The sequence below is a fragment of the Passer montanus genome, unplaced genomic scaffold (genome assembly GCF_014805655.1).
Source record: "Passer montanus isolate IOZ18808 unplaced genomic scaffold, ASM1480565v1 scaffold71, whole genome shotgun sequence".
NCBI lineage: Eukaryota > Metazoa > Chordata > Aves > Passeriformes > Passeridae > Passer > Passer montanus.
Window position 1 is genome coordinate 98028 of NW_024372259.1, and position 24293 is coordinate 122320.

General features: G+C 39.2%; 1 protein-coding gene across 2 annotated transcripts in view; it reads right to left on the reverse strand.

Moving 5' to 3' along the window:
- Positions 1-24293, reverse strand: part of LOC120512253 (BMP/retinoic acid-inducible neural-specific protein 3) — a 197632-nt gene that overhangs the window by 21055 nt on the left and 152284 nt on the right. For both annotated transcript variants that reach the window (XM_039730325.1, XM_039730326.1), the window contains exon 7: positions 13309-13531. In XM_039730325.1, the coding sequence (XP_039586259.1) occupies positions 13309-13531 (223 nt within the window). The remainder of the gene's footprint in view (positions 1-13308; positions 13532-24293) is intronic.

The following is a 24293-nucleotide window of genomic DNA, read 5'->3' on the forward strand; positions in this document are numbered from 1 at the left end:
CTATCAACAAGCAGTGTCTTAAATTTGGAAGATTTAAAAAATCCCATAATAAATTAATAAAAGTTTAAGGAAATTATCCTAGTATCAGATCCTGTTGGAAATATCACTGTTTAAAATAAGGAATGGAAATATAATTAAATATAACAAAGTCTAACCCATGTTGATAGAGATTTCTAATTGCTTTTTAAAAGGAAATGCCTTTCAAAAAGTTAAATTCATTCCAAATTTCTTTTTTAACACAAAGACATACATTAATTTCAATTAATCCAACAAATGCTGATGTTTGCTAAACTTTTATGTAACAGGAGAGGTTTAAGGCATGTTGAAGTTTTTCCTGTCATACAGGCAGGAACTAATTATCTAAGAATTCAAATTACTAAAAAGCCACATAGGAAAATAACAAAAAAAATTTTAAACTTCGTGATTTTTATAACAAAAACGTGGAGAAAATAATTTTTTGTGGTAAATATGGTGGCAGCTTCACAACTGGAAAAAAAAGCTTGCCTTTCTGTAAAGGTTGTAATTATATTTATACTTTCTTGAGATTTAAGCAAAATAGATTCATTGAAAAGAGAAGGTGATTCTGGGTAGAATTCAGAGATTTTTGTGGTAAATATGGTGGCTTCCAGCTTCACAACTGGAAAAAGAAGCTTGCCTTTCTGTAAAGGTTGTAATTATATTTATACTTTCTTGAGATTTAAGCAAAATAGATTCATTGAAAAGAGAAGGTGATTCTGGGTAGAATTCAGAGAAGGCTTTAGTTTGGTTTGGGTCATCTTCTTATTTTAATACCTCAACAGTTGAGATAAGTCAGTTACTAAAGATAATCCAAAATAACTATGTTAGAAAATTAGCAAGTGTCCCCTTTTGTCTGAAGGGCCATTAGTTCTGCTCCTTGCAATAGGTAAGTCCTTTATTTTATACTCACTATCACCTATCATTTCAAAGATCAGTTTCTAGAAGTGTGATAATATTCTGACTGGGATAAATTCCTTACAAATTAATTGGAATTAATGCCTTCTGCAGCTGTGCTGTGTCATCTGCTGCTCGAGGAGAATTTTGTAATGGTCTGTGCTTATCCATTTTTAACTATTGAACTGATTGTATCTCATTAATGTGTCCCAGAGTCCAAAATAAGGGGTAAACAAACTATATGTTCTGAGTCAGCATTGCCTGCCTGGGATAGATCACATGGGATCTCAGGATGTGATTTCCATGAGTTCCTCCTATGAATTCTGATGCCCTGTGGGGAAAAAAACCCCTTCCTGCCATCTCCTGCACGGTTGAAGCCATGGGACTCAGATTTCTTGGACATTTGATTTCTCTTTGTCATTGGTGATTGTGCAGATGTAGGATAAGGAGACAACTTTTTAATTCCAAAACACTGGTCAGGATGTAATGTGGAGGCAGGAAACTTGATAGCAAGGCAATCTCATTTTCATCTCAAAAGTTGTTTAAGGCCCTGATTTCCTCCACTTTTTGGTGCAATAAAATTCATCTGCATCCTCTCAGCCTGAAGCTTTTCTGTTTCCTGCCTAAAAATGACTCTAAAATTCAGAGTTTTTTAAAAAGAATATTACTGATAACACAGTGCTTTATGTTTTTTTCTGAAGTATATTCGTGGCACTTCTCCAAAAGGATAAAAATATGGGAAATTTGCATCAGTGTAGGTCTGTGGCTTTTGTACAATAACAAAGTACAGGGAGGATGGAGCTGGGAAGTGCTTGGAGCAGCCTGGTCTGGTAGAAGGCATCCTCTTCCCATGGCAGGGCATGGAACTGGATGAGCTTTAGGTCCTTTCCCACCCAAACAACCCAGGGTGAAGAATTCCTGTTTGTCAGGATCTCTGGGTGCACCGAGGGGCTACACTGACTTTGTAAAGAAACCTGTCAGGGACATAAATGTTCTGGCAACACAGAACATGAGGTGAACCCCTCAAGAGCAAAGCTTTTCCCTGAGTGACACCTGTGCACACAGCACATGTCACAGCACAGCCAGCACAGAATAAAACAACACTGGGTTTGTTTGATTCCCTTGAGTCACATTCTGCTGTTGCACTTCTAAATAGTGACTCCCCAGAGAATAAAACAACACTGGGTTTGTTGTTTATCACGGACTTCCTTTCACCCCTCCAGCTGGGATCCTTCCCAGGGAAAGGTGACATTTGTTGGCAAGGCAGTGCAAGCCTGGACCTGCTGCTGATTTCTGCCCCTCCAGGAGCACAGAGGGCTGGATGCTCCTGGGCTGTCTGCCTGGCTCCTCTCTGGGGGGATAAATTCCTTCCAAAACAGGGGAAGGCAGGAAGTCTTTGCCAATCGGGATATAGCTACATACATGAGACACCAGTAATGAATTCTTAATTTCAATTTTAATTTTTTCAGAGGCTTCTTTATGTGTCTAAAAAAAACCCCCTCTTCTTGTATATATTTTCTTCTAATATTTTTGTTCATAAACTACAGTTGAAAGTATCTGTAGTAATTATGCACAAACTGAATTCTTATCTAACAGCTCAACTTCAGAAAAATCGAATGTTTCGCTACACTTTACCCTTCAGCTTCTCTCTATCCATTTATTTTGCTCTTATCTAGATTGTATGAGAGAATAAAGAGAATGTATTGCTCAAAAAATTAACAAAATTCCAATTTATAGAAGACATAATAGATTGTAAATAAGAAAGAGTTATTAGGTTTTGATAATTATGAAGCTGACGTATATGAGTTATTTCTTTCTTTGTGTTACAAATGGAAAAACAGCCTAGTAGGAAACAGTCGAATGAAACTTTGCATAAATCTTTTCATAAACTCATGGAATGGTTTGGACTGGAAGGTACTGTAAACTTTATCCAGCGCCACCCCTGCCATGGGCAGGGACACCTCCCACTGCCCCAGGTTGCTCCAAGCCCTGTCCAACCTGGCCTTGGACACTTCCAGGGATCCTGGGGCAGCCACAGCTTCTCTGGGCACCCTGTGCCAGGGCCTGCCCTCCCTGACAAGGAACAATTCCTTCCCAAAAGTCCATCTAAACCCTCTTAAACTTGAGCATTCACCACTATTTCCTCTTGTAGTTTCCCAGTTTCAGCTGAAGCCCAGGGCGCTCCAAGCTCCAACATCTCCCTCTGGTGTCCTTCCCTGACCTCCAGCTGCACTTGCAGAGTACATGATGCTGCAGGTGGTGGGTGCTGTCCAGAGTGTCTCACGGCCACCATGTCACATGTCATGGCTGCAAACACAGATGGTCACCAGGCCAGGGGCAAACAGGAGCTGCCAAGCCCAGAAATGTGTGCCAGGATCTATCCACGCGTCAAGTAATTATTTTTAAGTGTGGACTTTTCCAAGCCTTGTGAGTCATTGCAGTGCTGGCTCTGATGCTGTCTCTGCAAGTGATTCATGTGGATAGGTGATTAAGATGTCTTTAAATCTGGCCTGAGGAAAAGTCCTTTACAGCAGTTTGGTCACAGTAAAAGCCAAAAGGCCAAAAGCAAGATCTTCAGTACTGTGCATCTACACTGGGTATTAAATGTGCTGAATACTTTATAGCTGAAATTCTTTAGCAGCTTTTTCTTAACCCATGTTTTTCTTTATTTTTTTAACACCACATGTCTATAAAAATAAAATGTTATTTTAAGCATCTTGTTTTTATTTTTTTTTTTTTTAATTTTCAGGTTGGTTGGATCAATTGAATTACAAAATTTGCCTGGGGGGAAAAAAAGTAAGTTTGGACCTTTGGGTTAGAAACAAAGAGATGGTTTGTTAGATGGAAGGGACAAAGGCATTTTGAAGTGGTAGCAAATTAGTGTCAGCAGATCTGAAATAAATTAACACTCTAGAAACTGTTTCATGAGGGAGAAAAGGACACTGAGCCCAGCTTTCCACTTTCTCAGAACTGGACTGTATAGAGGAAATTCATGTTCCAGCAGAGTATGTGATTTCTGTTCTTCCCACCCTGTCACTCACGGAAGTGAGCCCACAAGAAACTCACTCTCCTTGAACAGATGATTCCCTTGAGTCACATTCTGCTGTTGCACTTCTAAATAGTGACTCCTCTGAAATGTTGTCTGAGTATCCAGCAGTCACAGATAATGTGTGAGCAATACAAGTCACATCTGTTATGTCCTTTTAGAGTATAGGCTGTTTGCCATGTGGTCAGTGATTCAGCAATCATATTTTAGTATTGCAAGTCTCAGAACAAGGTATAACTCAACACCCTGCAATATTAAATCGATATCATATCTTCAATATCATTAAACCATATATCTTCCTGCATTGGTGGAACACCTTTCATGTCAGATGAATCTTACTAAGATGTTTTTCTTTCTTTTAACATCCCATGACAAAATGTAAACTATGATTGCCAAAATGCTGCTTTTAGGGGACAGTAGCACTGATAAGTTGTTTGTAATTGAAAAGGACAAAACATTGGTGTGGAAATGTGATTTCATTTCACATATTGCACATATGGTTTCCAAAGCAGGAATATTCCTGCCCTGTGACATTAATATAAACTCTCTATTCGTTTCACTATCTGACATGAAATTACTTCATTCTAATGTTGCTATTCATCAAAAATACCAAAAGTGGAGCTGAGGAGCAGTTGGGAAAATGTTCATGGGTAGCAGGTGGTCAAGAACAGCTTCTATGAATGTGCAATAAAATGCTGCTCCACTAGAACCCCAGATCTCCTTGAGAGGAAAGGTGTTCCAAGGACAGGTGTCCTGTGTATATACAGCTCCTAAACCACATGTGGAAACACATCTGTACACAAGAGTTTATCTCTGCTTCTCCTTGTTATCACACCTATTATTTGCAGGGCTGCAGATCATATTTTTATGTATGTCACGTTAGTTCTAAATAACTCTAATCCCCAATCCAATTAAAGGTATCACCTCGAAGCAGATCATTTTATTTCCTTTGAGAACAGATGCAGGCTTAGTATTCGGGTTAGTAAAGCAGCCACTATCAAGCTGACCTTCGTTTTATCTCTCACACTTTCATCTTATCACCTTCCTTGTCTGTGGCATGTGACTTTCAGATGTGCACTTGGTGTATCACATCCAATCTAAATTTCCACTGGACAGGCATTCCTTTACATTAAAATTTGTAAATCCATTTTTGACTCCCAAATGAAATATCTTAATTGGAGCAGATAAAAATATTTTCTTATTTTCTTTTTTTAAAATACACTAATAATGATGACACATCTTTCTTGGAACTACTTTTGTTTAGAAACATCTCTGTGATTCTTGTCCTCTATTAAAGAAGATGTTCTGAAAGCAGACAAAATACTGTTTATTTAGCACCTCATGTTCAGAAGAATCATTTATGTAAGACCCAGCCCATCCTGAGGAGCTTTTGCTGTCTTACACTGCCCTTCTAAAACATCATTTTCCTCTAGACTCACTGCTCACCTTCATTCCAGCAGCCTGTTAAGTGATGGATAATTAGATTTTTTCCCCTTACATCCAGTGCCACAAATGCTCTTTAAGAAGAAAGTCTCTGCATGATACAGGGAGAAACTTTCATATCTTGAACTCTGTGGCTTCCTTGGTGGAATTTTTTATTCCTTAGTAATGTTGTGCCCATGAATCAATTACACTTATAGCAAAGCAATCTAAAGTAGCTGATAAACAACTTTGGGATGTAAGGAACTAATCCTGCATTATATCCTGAGGGAATTGGATTAACCTGCACTATCCCCTTTATTTATTATGTATTTCATTCTGGAGAGCTCTGAAGGAAACAGGTTTCCAGGCCTCAGTGTTCTGACGGACTGTGTTTACAGATGCTGTAAAAAAAGTCTTCTCTTTTAAATCTGTTTTTCTGCCTATGGACTGAAGAGAAGACCAAGACACAAATCCCCTTCTCTGAAGTGTTTTTAGAGTATTCAGACCTTGTTGGGCTTCTAGGGCATGTGAATATTTTGCTTAGTGAAATTCAAAAACTATAGAAAAACAAGAAAATGCAAATAATGGGTCTTCCTTCTTTCATAGCTGCCTGTGGTACATTCTGTGAGAAAATCCAGAAAAAATTCTGATCTTAAAAAGCAGAATTCTTTCTGAAACTCTTCTGTTTGATGTAGCTATTCACTGCCTCTAGTGATGAACTCCTTCTAAGTCTACATTAGCTTCTTTAAAAAAATCACTTTCATGGGGATAAGGACATGCTGCAAGCATAAGGCTGCCAAGAATGACTTTCCTTCCAGAAATAGGGGAGTTAATATGTTAAAATATTTTTTTAAGTTATTAAGAAGTTTCATCTGTATTTGTCTTCAATTTCTGTTACCAGAATAAGATCCTTTTAAAAAGTGTCTGAACTATTGATATAATTATCACCTTCATTTTAAACTATATAGTTATATTAAGCATCCAGTCTTTGCAAAAATTCAAATACTAACATTCTATTCAAAGTTCCATGCTTTTGTGTGCACATGCCATACCTTGGTGTTCTAAGATTGAAATTCTTATTTACTTGAGATGCTGATAATCTTCATTTGCAGCTTATTGCACCAGGTTTCCATTTAGTTATTATGCAAGGAAGATGCAATTTTTTTCCCACTGACTTATTACTGTATTTACATTACCTCTCTCCTTTTAATATTTTTGTTTATATCTTTATTAAATCACAGATGGTGCTGATTAAATTAGACCTTAAGTGATGCTTTTTCATTATGAAATTATTTAAAGTGCATACAGATAAGGTTCATACGTACAATAATGTCCTGTACTGAGTGTACTCACTTAAAAGGATGATTAGTGAAGGAACCCATTTGAATGACACAAAAGGAATGAAACCAAGTTATAAACTGGTACTTCTGAAGGAAGAAATGAAAGCTTCCCCTCTCTTCCATCTCTTTCACTAGTGGTTGGAGATTAAAGCAAATCAGACAAAAGCATTGCTTTTCTTCTTGAAAAGTATTTGGGAAAGGGAAGATTCTCCTTCTCCACTCAGACAGTTAATATTTATTTTAGTGCTCTCAATCACAGAGATTCCAGTCCTCTCCCTTTGGTTCCATAACTTGGGTGGATGTGAGTGCCAATACACCCCTAGCTCTGGTTCACACCAGGGGTTTCACTGACATCAACTCAAGGGTAGAATCAGCTCTTCTGTTCCTGGGATTTTCAGTTTCTCAGCACAGTCATTGCATTTGAAATTAAGCCTTACTGCTGTGTCCACCAAAACAGAAAGAAATCCCATTTTCTCTCCCCAGAACACAGTGACAACTGTATAACCACACCTTTGCTTGCTGCTTCACCTCCTCCCCTGGCCCTATCAGAGCTGCAGTGGCCCTGTGCAGTACAATTGATATTTACTAATTCCCTCCACTTATTTTTTTCTCTGACAAATGAAAAGGTTCAAACGAAAAGGTTCAGCCTGAAGGTGATGATACAGTGAGAGATGGCTCACAGATGTCACCCTCCAGTGGGGGTGTGAGCCAGCAGGCTCAGCCTAAGCCTGTGGGGAAAGTTGCTCTCACCCAGTGAGTGGGACATCACTTTCTGACCTCATTTGAGGAAGATGCTGCTGGAACCTAGAGCTTGGACTAAATGACCAGTTTAGTCCTTTTCTGAGGGTGGATGCACTACACAACAAATCCCTATCAGTGATATTTTTGCTCCTGACGGAGAGGAATGGTGAGGAGGACTCCATTGATATAAGAAGGCTAATTAATTACTCTATTATACTATATTATTCTATATTATATTACACTATATTACATTGTATCTAAACTGAATCTGCCAAGCACTCAGCTCTGCACACAACTGCACTCCACAACCTCTTGTGACTGTCACTGACAGTCCCGACACACACACACCTGGCCCTGATGGGTCAAGGAAACAAAACACCATCACTTTGGGTGAACAATCTCCATATTGCATTCTACTTTGGCACAAACACAGGCACAGCAAATGAGGTAAGAATTGTTTTCCTTTCTGTTCATTTCATAGAATGTGAAAACCAGAAATGTTCTTGGGAAGTTGTGTCTCGCTTTTCTCTTTGAAGAGAAATGTGGCTACAAATCCCCTCCAAAGATTAACCACTGCTCCTCACAGCTCATGGTCCTAATCCAGAAATGCACCAGATGAACTCAGGGCACACACGTGTTTTACACCTCAGCTTGATTGCTGCAAACCAAATGTTCTGTGCTCCTTGTGCTGTTCAACCGCCCTCCCATCTGTATTTTACACCTCCTGCTGATTCCTGCAAAGCAAAATGTTCTGTGCCATCTCCCAGCCACATTCCTGCACAAAGGCTGCAGCAGGAGCTAGCCATCAGGTAGGATAACAACTGCTGCATGCAGTGGACTCTGCCCAAGAGAACACAGGAATACTCCTTGTTTTTAAGGCTGATGTGTCAATGCAATGAGAACACACTGGAAATAATCCTCTCAGCCTCTTGAAGCAGCAGAGACTCAAATTCATGCAGGCAGGAGCTCAGCTGGTAGTATTACTCTGCAGAACATATTTCTTTTTTGGAGTGCATTGTTTTTTAATCCTGTTTTTCTCTTTATCTCTTGAAATAGAATGTTTTATTAGCCCATCCTTTATACACAACATGGGAGCAGATTACCAACACAGAAATTTCTCTGCACCCTGTTGGCTTTGAATTTTAGTTGGTATTTTTTTGCTGAACTCAGAAAACCAGTAAATACTCCACTGATTACAGACTGATTGATTAATTGAGGTGAATTTTAAAAGTTACACTCAGCAGTGCCACAATGGAAATCTAAGGGTGTTTGATGTACCTTGGCATGATCTGACTTTCAGGAAAAGGACCAAACGTCTGTTTCATGTTAATGAAAGCAAGCTTAAAAGCTGGGCAGAACATCTGGAACTTGAAAAGATTTGCAGTGAACAGTATAAAATAAAAGTTGCAATCCTGGGCCCACCCCCACTGTACACAAAGTGCTCCAGTAAATTGTTCTGACCCCAAGTGCAAACTGAGAGAAAACTATCTGTACTTTATTCTAGCTGAAGAATATAAACTGTGTCCAAAAAGGATACATAGAAATTTAGTTTCTTTAACCTGCAAGTTGATTGAGTCTTTTTTTTTTTTGCTGTGAATAATGATGTTAGGAGAGGATTCAATGGTATTTTGGTTTCAGGATTAGAAAATTAAAATATTAATGTAATTTAGTATTATGATTACTAAGTGGCTTGGTCTCCAGGAAATATGAAAGAAATTGCAAGCAATTCTGTGTAACTCATTAATTAAGGCCCATTTAAAACAATCAGGCAACAATTTGTTTCATGTTCAGGAAAGAAATTTTGTAGCCAGAGAAAAGAGATGATTTTTTTTCAGTAATTAATGATAACCTTGACCGTATGCAGGAGCTCCTTCAGGCGTGACCAAATGATTTCTGGCAGACTGCAGAGATAAATCCCTATAAAACTCCAGTCTCAGAGAAAGTTTTCATGAATTACATTAAACTTTGAGGACATACCTCCCAGTTTCATGAAAAAACAACCCTCACTCTTGAGATATCACTTTAAAAATCCTTTATACATATATTCTATTGATTAGTAAAGTTCGGTGTAAAATTAAACATTAGCAGAGCTGATTTTACTCACTTCCAACATCATGACCTTTATTAAAAGTTGAAGCCTTGCCTCTTTAATCTGTATCTGAGAGGACACCTGCCCAAAATATTAAAAATAGTATTTATATCTTCATTAACTCCATCTAATTTCTCTTTCCAAAATAAAATTCACCCAGTAGCAGAGCCCAAACACTAACCTGAAGGAGTTGTTCAGAAAGCCCTGGAAAAAATGATATTTTGTTCCAATTCCCCTTCTTGTTTGTTTGAAGCCTAGACTGTGCATGGCCCACAGAGTCATAGACTGGCTTAGGCTGGAAGGGACCTCAAAGATCACAAAGATGTTTTTTCTGCTTTTATTTCTATCTTCTCTTGAACAGAAAAAAAATTGTACTGGGGTTTGGTTCTCTTATTCCCCTCGCTGTCTGCTGAAATGTTTGATGTTACAGCCTGAGCAATGATTCCTTTTTCTCCATGGCATTACTCAGGTATTCTTTCTACATTCACTTACCCGTTGGCAGGTATCAAAAATTCAGTATTTTATCTGGATTAGGTATATTCTCATAATGAGGAATATCTGAAAACTGTTCTGTCAAGGTCCTGTTTTCTTCCTCACTATTGGTCTTTTCACCACTGATATTCCCTTATCCAATACTTTATCTTGATCTATCAGATTATTTTTTTAAATGGGCTTGGACATTAAACCAGTTTATTTTGACCTTTTCCCCTCACTTCCTATTTTAAAGCTCTACTTATCAGCCATAAAAGCCTGGATGTCAGAAGGCAGTTTTCCCAGACAGTCAGATGGAATCCAACCTTTAAAAACTGTCTCTTTTAGCAAATGTATCCCACTGGCAAAGTATTCCCAAGCCTGCTTCAACACTGATATTTGAGTCATCTGTTGCTCATCACTACATCATACGCCCTATCTCCCTCTGTAGTGACAAGAAAAAAATTCAGAGTAGTCACTAAAATGAGACATAATTAACTCAAAAGTAAGTGATGGTATTTCTGAGTTTGAGATACACTGCAAAATCAAACTGCTGTGAAAGTTTGGTGCAACTTCCTGTAGAACAGGCAGACTTATTGCTGATAATATTTGCTGTGACAGAATCATGGGATACCTTCAGGTTGGAGGGGATCTCAAGCATCATTTGGTCCAATTTTTTGGCAAAAGCATGGCATTGAAAAGATGGCCCAGCACCCTGTCCTGCTGCATCTTAAAATTGTCCAGCACTGGGGAGTTCACTGCTTCCCTGGAGAGGTTATTCCAGTGACTGACTGCTCTCATTGTGAAACATTTTCCTGTTGTGTCCACTTGGAATCTCCCCAGCAGTACCTTCCACCCATTTCCTCTGGTCTTTTCCATGTGACTCCTTGTAAAAAGACAGTCTCCATCTTCTTTGTGTCCCCCTTTAAATATGGAACATGGAAATAAGGGCTCTCCTCAGCCTTCTTTTCTCACAGCCAGGCAAACACAAGTCTCTCAGCCTTTCCTAATAGGGCAGCTTCCTGTTCTGGGATCATCTCTGTGGCCCTTTTCTGTCCACATCTTTTTGGCACAGTGTCACATCTTTATATGAAAAAATAAATTGCGAAGTTGCAAGTTCTACATTTAAATAAATCCTTTCTATAACAAGAAAACTATGTTTTGATCAATCCTTGTAACTTTACACATAATTTTTGAATTTTGAATTCATTTTGAATGTTACACTTCATTTTTAATCAATGTCATTATCTATGGCAACCAAACATTGCTCCAAAGCCCTGCAGAGGTTATTTTAGAAGACCTGATTATTTTAAATTATTTGAAATCCATTATATTCAGTTTTGGTGTGGGGAAAAGTGAGTCTGGACTGTTTCTTGTGTTTTAAGAAGCTCTGGTCTCCTGCAGAAGTCGTTCATGGTGAATTATCTCTTTGCAGGATGCTCATTCAGGTCATGGCCAAGACACACCCGAGAGGATACGAAGCTCTGCAGTGATTATATAACCTCTCCTGGCAGAATGTTTTCTAATCATGAAATGACCCCACGAGTGAAATTTTGATTTGAACTAACAGATCACAGCACAAAAGAAGCTCTGCAGTGATCATATAACCTCTCCTGGCAGAATGTTTTCTAATCATGAAATGACCCCACGAGTGAAATTTTGATTTGAACTAACAATCACAGCACAAAGCACAATACGTAGAAGAAAGGGAGCATGAAAACTACAAGCACAGCCTCCTGAAAGAAGGGGGAGAGCCTTTGAAAGGCAAAGAGGAATTGATGGTGCTTGAGCTTGCAACAGCAGAGTGGAAAGCAGGGGAGTGTAAAGTATCCCTGGCAGTTCTGGAACACTGAACCTAAACTAGATTTCTTTAAAATCAATGGAGAAACGTGCTAAATGCAGGAGTCACTGGACTATCCCACAATGCTTGTGCTCAGAAGAATAATGTCCTTAAAAGCTCATTCATTTCAGATTTACTATAGTGTCGTTGCACTAATTTCAACAGAGCAATTTTCAACCAGGAATCAAATATACCCACTTTATGCTAATGTTGATTTGATTAGCTGGCTTTCAGGATCTCTCCCTGTTTCTAGGAAGGACTGAAACTCTTCTATTTTCTTTCCTCAGGCATCCTTTGCAATCTAATTCATATTTGACAAACGAGACGAAAAATCAATTGTGTGTAGTATACATTGTATAATGACCCGCAAAGTTCCTAAAGCAGTTGTGCCTGCTCCAGAGCAGTTATTCAGGATTCTGTACACAATTCCTTGGCACTGGTACACCTGGCCAAGTGCCACGGAAAACATGGCTCTGTAAAACAGAGGCAAACCAAATGGGATGATGAATCTGTGCTCGTGTCACATCTAAGTTGCCTCCTATTCTACACAGTCACAAACAAATCAGGATTTATTCTGACCTTTCCCAGTGTATTTAGGAAAACAGGAACAGAGTGTTATTGCAAGCTGGAACTATTCAACTCCTACAAAACTGAGAACTGTACCCTGTGCCTGTACCATTCCCACATTCACAACCTTGAAGAGATTTTAGTGCCATGTTTGGATTTCTCAGGGTTTCATAGAGTGTTCCTTACTGTCTCAGGTTTAGCTGGGAGTGTATGCTATTCCCATCTGTCAGAGGTGGGGCAGTTATCCTTTGTTCATTGGGCAGGTTTCTTTATCTCTCCCACAGCCAACCCTCCCTCCAGGAGATCTCTTCTGTTCATAGGCCATTAATTATTAATTATCTTCTGTTCATGGCCAGTGAGAGTCCCTGCATGGCTGATAAAATTCCATCATCCATTGGGAGATGCTCCGCCCAGGGCAGGAGCCAAGCATTCCTGCCTGGATACAAACTGAGCCTAGAACACCCCAGCAGCCTTTGCCCACTGCATTCCCAGAGGAAGAGCAGGCCCATCTCCAGCAGCCCTGGAGCTGCAGAGGAAAACTCCCCCCTTGTGCAGGATCCCTGCTCCAGCAGAACCACAGCTGGCACTGCAGGAGGGCTGAGCCCCCGTGGGATGGGACTGTGCCACCACCCTGACCCACAGGGGGCCAGGGCCTGTTCTGACCCTGACAGTGGTTTGTTTTTGGTTTGTTTGTACTATTGCATTTGTATTTTCAGTTTTCCTAGTACATAACTGTTATTCCTACTCCCATATCTTTGCCTGAGAGCTCCTTAATTTCAAAATTATAATAATTCAGAGGGAGGGAGTTTTCATTTTCCATTTCAGTGGAGGCTCCTGCCTTCCTTAGCAGACACCTGTCTTTTCCAACCAAGACACTCACCTCTGCCTTGGCATGCGGATGAGGGGTTGTTTGTGGCACCTCTTGCTGAGGCTGAAGAGTTTGTGCACCGTTCTCTGGGCCTTGAGGAAGAGTTGCTTCATGCTGCTCTCCAGCTGCTCGTAGCGGCGTTGGAAATTAGAATCCATTGTCCACAAATGCATCACAGCAGATGTGTTCAGGAAATAATTCATAGGCAGCCTCTTCATAAATAATTTGAATTCGTCTGAAAAAAAAAATCATTAATAGTCTTTAATTATGCAGCTATGGTTATTCTTGCAGCAGAAATTAACTTCTAATTTGTTTTTTTTCTTTAACCAATTTTCATAAACTCAGTCTTTTGAAATTTTAAAATTGAGCATTTTAACTCTTTCAGACTAGAAAGGTGACTACATTTTTATTGGTAATATTAGAATAAAGCCAGCAAAATCCAATATGTATGTAATTTTAAAATTAATATTAAAGCGAATACAAACATTGTTGTTATTTCTCAACCTGGGTAATATGAAGATTAAATAAGAAACAGAGTTTCTTACCTTCAAATCTAGGATCTGAAAGCAAATGTGCATTTAATGATCAATGTTTATTGACTCATTTGAAGAACATAAGAAGCTGTCTCAAAAGAAGTATTTTCCAATACTTAGGACATGCAAGTAAATGTGATTTTACAGGCCATTGCTCTTATATATATGTTATTTCACCCGACACAAGCCATTAAATTAGACTTTCATAAGTATTTACAATTAAAATGGAGCCTTTCAAAGCATTTTATGGTACTTCAAAATTTTATGGCACTTCAAAAATGTTCCCATAACTTCTTTTTTGTCTCTAAAGTGGTGGAAAGGAGTTCTTCAATCACAAGGTCATCGTTACTGTGAGCATGCCATGCTTTGTGACTTGTTCTGGTAGCTCAGTTCACACAAGATATGTAGACAGAACCTTATTAACAGAGTTTTATGAATCAAGGAGTCTGTTTCCATAAGTAGAATGATGTATCATTTCTGAACCTAAACAAACTACCATTAAAAGGGCTCGAGATACTGGGTAAATACATGAGAGTGAGTGGCACACTTGAACGCACATGTTTATCCTTTTTCTTTCTTGTTTTTGTGTATCAGTATGTTTCCCTGCCTGCCCTCCTGCCTGCTGCCATCCTCCCACCCTTCACAATCCTTTTTTTTCTTTCAGCTTGTTCCTGCAATGCAGTCACTCATCCCACAGTTTGGCTTTCACCCTGCCAGATGCTCCTTTTGGATAGTTTATATTTCAGCAGACTATGTGAAAGCGAAGATCCCGCTGCCTGAAGTAGCCTTCCTCTTCAAAGGAAAATAATGATAATATTTAACATTGGTGTGATTTTAGGTTGCTCATGGAAGATTGGGGAAAATGTCCACTCACATCAAAGAATACACCATTAACATCCTTGCTCATAAGTCTTTTGGTTTAGCTTTGGTTTAGGTTTTTTAACATTTTTACACAAAGCAGGGAAAAATATTTTATTTTTTATGGATGCAGAAAAAAAGATCTTTTGTAAATAAGCTGTAGTGACCCTTGACCACATCCTGAAGGACACAGGGCAGTGATGGAGTACAACAGTCCCTCTTCAGCAGAGTATTTTCTGTCATGTGTGAAGACTCATAACAAAACAAAAAGCATTGAAAGGTCTTCTGGGAGGTAAAAAATGAAAATCAAGGGAAAATTATGATGAGTTTATGTTTAACAAAATGTTTTTAATAATTCCTGTGGGAATGTGTTGTTTGTTTTGCCCTCATGCCTTCATCTTTGCACAGCCCCTGTGCTGTCCTTGGGACATGAGGGAAAGGAACTGTTTCTTTATCTTATCAACTTTTTGGAGCCTTTTATATTTTGCTTTATGCCTTCCTTAATTTGTCTAAGTGGGGTTTTATCCTCTGTCCAGCAAGAATGTCCATTACTGGGTGTACAGCTAACAATTTGAATTAATTGAAATATTTAATAAATTCTACATTACCAGAGGAGCATCTCTGTGAATCTTAGTGTAGTTTTGGGGTAGATAGTTCTGTTTTCTCCTTCCCAAGTGATAATTATTCCTTCCTTAGAATTAGAGAATAATTTGGGTCAGAAAGGACATTTACAGTCCAACCCCCACTGCAATGAGCAGATACCTTCTCTAGGTTAGGTTTCTCAGAGCCCAGTCCAACTTTACCAAGCTCTGATTCCTTGTTGGAAATGCCATAACTTTCTTTTTCATTTTAAGCAACTTTAGTCATGGGTTTGTTCCCCTTTGCCAAGAGGGAGGTGAGCTGGGCTCTGTTGTTGGTTTAATCTCTAAACCACCAAGGTTTTAGGTCTGGCTGGGCAGGGCCTGATAAGCTCCAACAAACAAAAAGGGACTTTTGGAGGTGTGGGATTTTAAAATTTACGTGTTGGGAGTCTAGAAGATATGGGGGAGGAAATCAGACATTAATCAGATGTTAATCTGATGACAATCTCCCTGGCAAAGTTGGAGACACCTTCTCTGAGAGAAGAATGCTAAGGGAACCACAGAGCTGGACCAAATGAGCATGAAAGGCAAAGGAATCAATATCCAATACAAGATCACACACCAACTAATGAAAAGAATTGTGTAATGCAGAACCAAAGAATCCTTTGCTTTCTATAAGTGTATAGAATGTGAAAAGTCTCGTAATGGACACGTGTAGCTGGAATGATTTCCAATGCACATCCTGGCCAGAAGAAAGGACTGCCTGACTCACTGGCAGCTCAAAGATGGTGTCAGAGAGTTTTGTTCCTTCCTGAGCTCAGTGGCAGCCTCACAGTGCCCTTCCCAGCCCTCAGCACCTCCCAGGTCTGCACAGAAGGTGTCACAGAAGGTTATATGCACCTTCTCCCATTGGCTTGGTAAAGCCTTCCAAGTCTAAACACTTAAAAATATTTTAAAATGGTCGTTTAAAAAAAAATTTTAAAAAACCAAAACAAAACAAAAAAAAAGTAATAGGAAGTAAGTTTAACTGAGCTGATACAAAGTAAGTCCTTTCCAACGCAGAGGTCTGCAGCTTGTAAAAACCAGACAAATTCTACCAGATTTAGAGGACTGAGGGTATGTATGTATATAAATATATACTCTGACACCTCTGGGAGGGATGAGATCCCAAAGCCACGTTCCTGACTATCTGCTTAATTCCTAAGGTCTCTTTTCCTTTCTGTTCCTCTGAGGCACTGGTAAAGCTCCTTAAAACGAGCTTCATGAAGCCAAAACAAAGGCAACTCCCTCAGGAAACAACAGGCTCAGACGTTGCCTTTTCAGCCCTCGCATTGCTCTAACCATGTATTTAAAGAACATTGTCACTTTGCTGTCCTCTGCTTGATGGCACTAATCTCTACAGCTAACAACTGCTCCATGCAGTGTTTGGAAGTGATAAGGAAGGTTTACACTCCTCAACTTGCAATGCAACAGCATTTCCAATCAGAAAATGGTTTTTTTCTCCCTGTAATAAACATCATCTTTGACTACCCTTGTGCCCTGTCTGATCCTGCTAATGAGCTCCACAAGGCAGGTGGAGGAGAGACAGAGATAAAATGAGCATGGTTACACAGTGCCTGCTGCATTAAAAAAAAGAGGAAAAAAAAAAAAAAGAAAAAAAAAGAGGAGAAGATAATGTGCCCATATCTTAAACAGACACATTTCATGATCTGTGAAACTACAACATGAACTCCTAACACTGAGAGATGATTAAACTATTACACTCTAATCAACACACAGTGGCAGCCATTCCTGAGGATTAACAGCCAGTATTACAGTCCCAGGGGCCATAGAAATTGATACTTTAATTCATAAAATCAGGGAATATCCTGAGCTGGGAAGGACCTACAAGGATCATTGAGTCCAACCCCTGGCCCTGCACAGGACAACCCCAAAAACCAGACCATGATTCTTGATACCACATAAAATCTGATTACAGCACTTCCTTTTTTATTTTCACATGGGTAGTACATGCAATATGATTTTATATATTCTTAACTAATTGCAAATAAGGTAAAAAAGGTAAAACATTATATGCACTCAAGCAAGTTCATTTTCTGGCTGGTTGTGTCTCTTTTCACTTCTTTCTGCCAGGTAAATCTCCCTTGTGTCAACAGTGCCTGGAGATGGGAATGGCATCCCATATTTCAGCAGGAAAGAATAAATGAGAAATATCATAATGGGAGCAAACATTCCTGCTGAAATCAGGTGAATATCAGACATATTTAGAGCTGCAGAGATGTAAATTGGCTCCTCAGTGTAATTTGGTATCAGAGCAGGGCTCAGTGCTGGGTGCAGTGGTTACCACTCTGCAGACAGAGCTGGCAAAGGCCAGAAAAATCCAGGAAGCTTCACCCAAGGATCTGACAGTGCTCTGCTACAAGAGAAAAAGGTGCCATGCTTGATGCCTGCTTTAGTTTTGAAGGAGTTTTGAATGAGTTAGAGATGGGGCTTCTGAGTTGTTTTTGATGGTAAGATTTATTTTCTTATTCTCTATATTAGTAGGAAGGGTGAGTTTGGCTCACATCTTTACAGCATGGTTCAGAAGGTCACAAGACTTCTAGTTACATGACTTTTTAAGGATTTGTTGACTAATAAAATACTGCGGGCTTCTGAGTTGTTTTTGATGATGATGTTTATTTTATTATTCTCTGTATTAGTAGGAAGGGTGAATTTGGCTCACATCTTTACAGCATGGTTCAGAAGGTCACAAAACTTCTAGTTACATGACTTTTTAAGGATTTGTTGACTAATAAAATACTGCTAACAAGGATATTTGTGTTTTTGATAATCTTTAAATATTTCCTCTTATCATAAATAAGTGTAAGCTTTCGTAGAATATTATATTATGACATACAAACCTACAGGACTGCATTCTAAACTCCTTGTTTACCTTTCTAACTGTTTTTATTTCTATATCTTAAACTCTGAAGCTCTAAACTTTCTTTTATTTAGCTTAACATGTCTCTGCTTTAAACTGTAAATCCACATTCTCGCTTCTAGCGCCTAAGTTTGGAAGCCTTTCCCAAGGTCTCCGATCGAATCCTGGGTTTAATTCTAAGCTTTGGCTCACAGGCCCAAAGTTCTGAGAGTTCCTTGCATTTCAGATTCCAGCACCTGCTCTCTGTTGGAAGAGAACAGAAGCCCCGATCTCTCTGCTGTGAATATTTTGATTTTCCCTGTTATTTCGCTACAAAGCCTGTAGAAGACTGTCCTACCTACATAGTACACTTCTGGTTTTGTTTGAGTGGTTTATGAAACTTCTCCAGGCTGCCAAAATGTCTTGGGTTAGCTTGTTTCCTAAGATCCCTTGTGGAGGGATCCTTGGAAGCCAGTGGATTTATGCCTGCTTGGGGATTTAGAACACCAGGTTGTTAAAGGTGCTGCAGGCAGACATCTGACAGCAGTGTCATGCTGGAAATATGAAAATACCAAATTTCATCATTGCACTTTTGTCTCCTATTTCCTTTAGAGCAAACAGAGCAAGTCCAGGACTGAGCTTTGAAACTGTCATTCCTGAAATTTCCTTTTAAATCATATGGGCACTGTTTCCCCATTCAGTGTAACAGGGATTAGCGCAGGACTAAGGACGTTGGAGCAATTTCCTCCTCACAGCCCAGAGATGCTCTGCACCAAGGCAGGGAAGAGCCTGAGCCTCTGCAGTCAGGGCAGCAGGAGCAGGGGATAAAACAACAGCTCCTTTAAGCCATGGTTGTGTCTAGGGAGGTCTCAGAGATGTGCTTATGGAACACCAGAACTCCTAAGCAAAGAGAAAATTCAAATTTGACATGGATCCCTATCAAAGGAAAGCGAATACTGGGGTTTTTTCCCTGCTGGTTCTTATTATGGCTGAAATAAATGACAACATATATGTGACAATAATTAAGTGAGGTGAAAATCTACATAAAGCATAGTTTGAAACTAATCTGCATTTAGTAATATGCTAAGGAAAAAATTGTTTCATAGCAAGAAACTTCAAGCCACTTTCTCTCAGTCTCCAGAAATGGCAGTTTCTGGGGAGATGACATTCCATCAAGCATTATTCTGTTATTTCATTTAATGTCATATTTTCTGATGGGCCATTTTACCCCAAATGAAATAATATAATCTTATGGATACAAAACTTTTAGCATTAGAAATTACAGCATGGTGCTTCAGTAAATATATAATCCTGTCTAATTGTGGGTTATATCATCTACCCAAAATCAATTTTAATTTTTTAAACAATATTCAGACCCTAAAAAAGCAATTATGTTTTCTGGGCAAAAGCATCCTGACAATAACTGAAAAAATGTAAGAATCTTTTGTTAACTGAAAGATACTATTCACAATTTTATATAGTCTATGTATTTTCTAATGTTAATAAGAATTTGGATTTAAGGTTTTTTTTTTTTTCATTTAACAAAAATATCTATATAGGAGAAAACCCCTTTCTTGACAATATCATGTCAAAATTTACCATTAGAGAGGAATTGTAATGGGCTGTTTTGTCATTTCTCTAAATGAGGCTCTAAGGAAACGTTTTTCCCCCTTAAAAATCTTTACATCAGTCATTCGTACACACATCCTCTGTTTTAGTCAAGTTCTTTAACTTGCTCTAGAAGTATCAAAATTCTGCCATCACAGTCTAGAAGTGAGTAATGCCTCATGAAAAAACTGTTCTGCTTTGGCTCTGACAAAATGTTACAGTGGGATTAAGGCAAACTAACAAAAACCAAGTGGTCTTTAACACGTGAGGGTGTGATGTGTCTGAGCAAGCAATGATGCACTGCTCCAAGCCAGAGTGCTCCAGACAGCTTCAAAATTAGCTTAAATGAATTCTTGATCTCCACTGCATTTCCTCTTTTCTCACTCTCACGATGAGAATTGCAAATGATCCCTCCTGTGTACAAAGCACTGCTTCTTTAGAAAGCCAGCTCGCTTCTTAAACCAGAGTGCTGGGACAAGATGTTAAGTCAGGATAGTTATTTCCTTGGGCAGTCTGGAATCCAAGGAGAGATGCTCTTGTGCTTCAGGCATGTCAACTCTGCCATCAGATTAACTTTCTCAGAGCTTGGTGCAGTCAGGATTTGGAATCTGCTGCAGTCAAGGCCCAAGTGCCCTCATGGGGAACAAATTCCTCCATGCCCCAGCGTGAATCTCTCTCGTTTCACTTGATGCCTGTTGTCTCTCCCCACACAGAGCCTGGCTCTTTCCCCTCCCTGCACACAAGGTGGCTGCTCTGAGTTCTCTGAGGCCTCCATGCCCAGGGCTGACCAGCCCCTCCTGGGGCCTCTCCTCTCAGGGCAGCTTCCCCACCTCTCCGAGGACATCCCTGACCACACTCCAGCTTCCTGATGTCCTTCCTCCACTGTGGAGCCCCAGACTGGATGCAGAATCTGAATGTGGTCTGAAAAGCCCTGAGGCTAATCCCCTCCTTGATCTGCTGGTCCCTCCTCTGTAGCACCCACAATGTGTGTACTGTCAGACCACTTCATCCTCTGCCTCAGGAACCTTCCTGCAGAGCTGCTCCAGGCCAGGCAGATCCAGCCCCAGCTGATGGATGCTCTGCCTTCCAGAGCAGGATTTTTCTTTTTCTTGTTGAACTTCACCAGGTCCCTGTTGTGCAGATCCACCAGCTTGTCCAGGTCCCCCATATGCCAGCCCTGACCTTGAAGATTTCTGCCTCACTCCTTCAAACTGGCAACATCTGCAAACCTGATGAGAGGGCACTTTCTCCAAGTCATTGCTGAAGACAGACCCTGGGTGTGTCTGGGACAGATCCTGGCTCTATTGAACTTTCCACCAGTTTTCGGATAGGATTTTTCCCTTTTCCTCACAGGCCTGAACCCTGTGTGACTCCTGATGCATTCCAGCTGTGCCATTCCCCCTCTGAGCATCATCCCATCCATGAGATGATATTCCAGAGGCATATGCCTATAATAATGCCTTTCCAGATTACTGTCCAATAGATGAAAAACTACTTAAGGAACTCAAAACTTTACATTAAATTTAAAAAAAAAAAAAAATCTGCAGTTTTAGTTCATTCCTGTTGTGTTTTTCCTTCAAGGTAACCTATCTCCTTGTCTCTGCTAATCATTTTCCTACACCTGGTTTTAATGGGACTCCAGTCTTCCTTTGGCACAATTCCTTTTAACAGCAAGCCAAAATAAACAGATAATATTGCATAAGGGAAAGCAGTGACAGTCAGAACCAGCAAGATATTCAGACCAGAATATTCAGACCAGAAGCGGTCCTTGAAGAAACATAGGAAATATCTCTAGTAGCTCTAGTAGAAGTTTATTTCCCTACAGAAGAGGTGACACAGAGCAGTAAAATCAGCCAGCCCTGCTGTGTGTCCATTGCAGGGCTGATTATCTGTGGGTGCTGTAAACAAGACTATTATTTAATATAAATACTGGCTGGTTTTTCTTCCAGGTTAGGAGTTGGAAAGAAGACTGCCAGTTCATCACACACAACAGCCAAGGAAAGCTGCTAAAGCTACTCGTGTCACCAACAAGAGGGCTCTTGAGTAGGACTGTGCAAAGAAAAGAAAAGGTGAAAGGATTTTTAGAATTCCAAAGTTATCTTAAATTTTTATAAATTTTCTAAAATTTTCCAAATGCCTCTAATTCCTCTGAAATCCTCTAAAAGGAATATTGCAAAGTTTTCCTCTTTTTCTTTGCTTTGAATCAGTCAAAATATTTCACCTTGACGGAATAGAAATTTTTTTGTTCTTATGTCAACTTTATGTTGTTGTTGTGTCAAGTTTTAAGTTTGCTTTTATGTCAAGTTTCATATTATAACATCAAAGTTATTAAGTAAAAAAATTTAAAGATTAATAAACATTTCAAAATGAAGGTTAAGCGCTTTATTGCATTCCTAAAAATAGACACCAAAAACAAACAAAACAAAACAAAACAAACAAAAAAACCCAAAACTGAACCAAACAAAAAAAAAAATCAAAACCAACATAATTCATAATTTTGCAGTTATTGAAAGATTATTCCTAGTTGGTTTAGTCAAAGTAGCTGTCTCTATATTTTGTAGCATCCTATATATAAATCTGCTACACTTCAACAGACTTTTCTGTTTAGACTGCAAGCTCTTCAGAGAGGCCTGGCTCTTATTATATCTTTATAGGGCAGTTAGCACAACAGACCCCAAATTTAATTGTTGCCATTTATTACAAATAATAAAAATAATTTTGTCTATTGCTCCAGACAACTGCATCTTCCTTGGAGTCCTCAGTGGGAGCTGCAGTTCGTGTAAGGGTGAGAGTTCTGGTAGGAAAGATCTCCTAATTCCCATTTTATCACACATTTTTCTGTATTGTCTGTGCAAACCTGTTGCTGCTCCAACAATGTGACCACCATGTTATCATTCCTATTCCACAACAATGTTTTTTTTCATTTTAATCAGGACAATAAATATGATGGCGAGTCAAATACCATTGTCAGCTGTAAATCAAGACCTGAAAGCACAAAGCTGGAAGTCTGAGAGGATATAAACCATGGGACCCACATTTCAAATGGTTGGATGTGATTGCTGTTCATTAAAGTGCTGCCTCAATATTGTGTAGATGTTATTAAAGAGATTTATAAAAGATAGATGTTTTTAAAAATATCCCACCATGATGCAGAAGCCTGGAGAAAACAAAGTGCTAAAAATGAACATATATTTGTTTTTATGTTGCCATGAATTTTAGTTCTTCGTGATGCATTACTCAATTTGTCAAAGAAGTAGCAGCTGTGTTCCAAGAAATATATGTTTGAAAATAATCCAATTCGAAGAAGCAGAAGACTGCAGCTGGAAACAACCTTATTTCTTCACAGGAGAGACAGTAAATCTGAATTTTCCTTCCCCTTCTCCCTCCAATTTAGACTAAATCAGCCAGCTCTCCTGATAATTAAAATATTTCCTTCTCCAAAGCAAAGGATTTCTCCTTTAAACTTTCTGAAGGACAAAGGGAAGGGAGGAAATGTGTGTTTTCTGCAAGACATGGTCTCTGTTTTTCAAGGAGGAAAGGAGGCCCACACTTCCTTTTGGACAGACTATTTGAAGTGGAACAATCCAGCTGCTACAGAAACCTCAGGGAAACAAATTTGGATGATCCTGGCATTGGGGTAGATTTGGAGGTGTGGAGGGAGTGTTTTGGTTGATTTCTTTCTGAAGTGAGGAATGCTGCAAGGACAGCTCCTCTCATCCCTGTGCTCTGCAAGAAGGAAAAAACAGGGATAAATGTCAGCATGAAGGGGGAATTGGTGGGGAACAGAGATCCTCTGGTCAGTCATTTATGTACCTAATTCTGAGGAACCTCATGTAAATGTTAAAAGTGATGAGAGGAAATGGTCTCAGGCTGCACCAGGGAAGATTTAGACTGGATATAAAGGAAAATTTCTTCATGGAAAGGGTTGTGAAGTATGGAACAGGCTGCTCAGGGCAGTGGTGGACTCACCAACCCTGAAAGCGTTTTAAAAATGTTTGGACAACAGGGTGGTGGTGCTGGTTGGTGGTTGGACTTAATCATATTAAAGGTCTTTTATATCATATTATATATTATATTATATATTATTATATTATATAATAATAGTAAACATCTTAATGGTGGTGCTGGTTGATGGTTGGACTTAATCATATTAAAGGTATTTTATATCATATTATATATTGTATTATATATTATTATATTATATAATAATAGTAAACATCTTAGTGATTCTGTGGTTCTGTCAGAGATGTTAGATATGTGTATAAATACACAAACACCTGTGTATAAATGCATGTTGTAGAGTTAATGCTAGTAATGTCAGCCTGTCATAGGAACACAAAAACAAATATCCTGCTCTCACAAGCCTGGAAAGTCTCCTGGTGCCACATAAAGGTGAAATAATTTCAGTCCAAGTCAGTAGTGAAACCAGAATATCATCCTATAAATTGTGGATTAATTCAGAATTTCTGCTGGGCAGGAGATAACCTTGCCTGGACTCTGCTACGAGCTGGAAGGGCT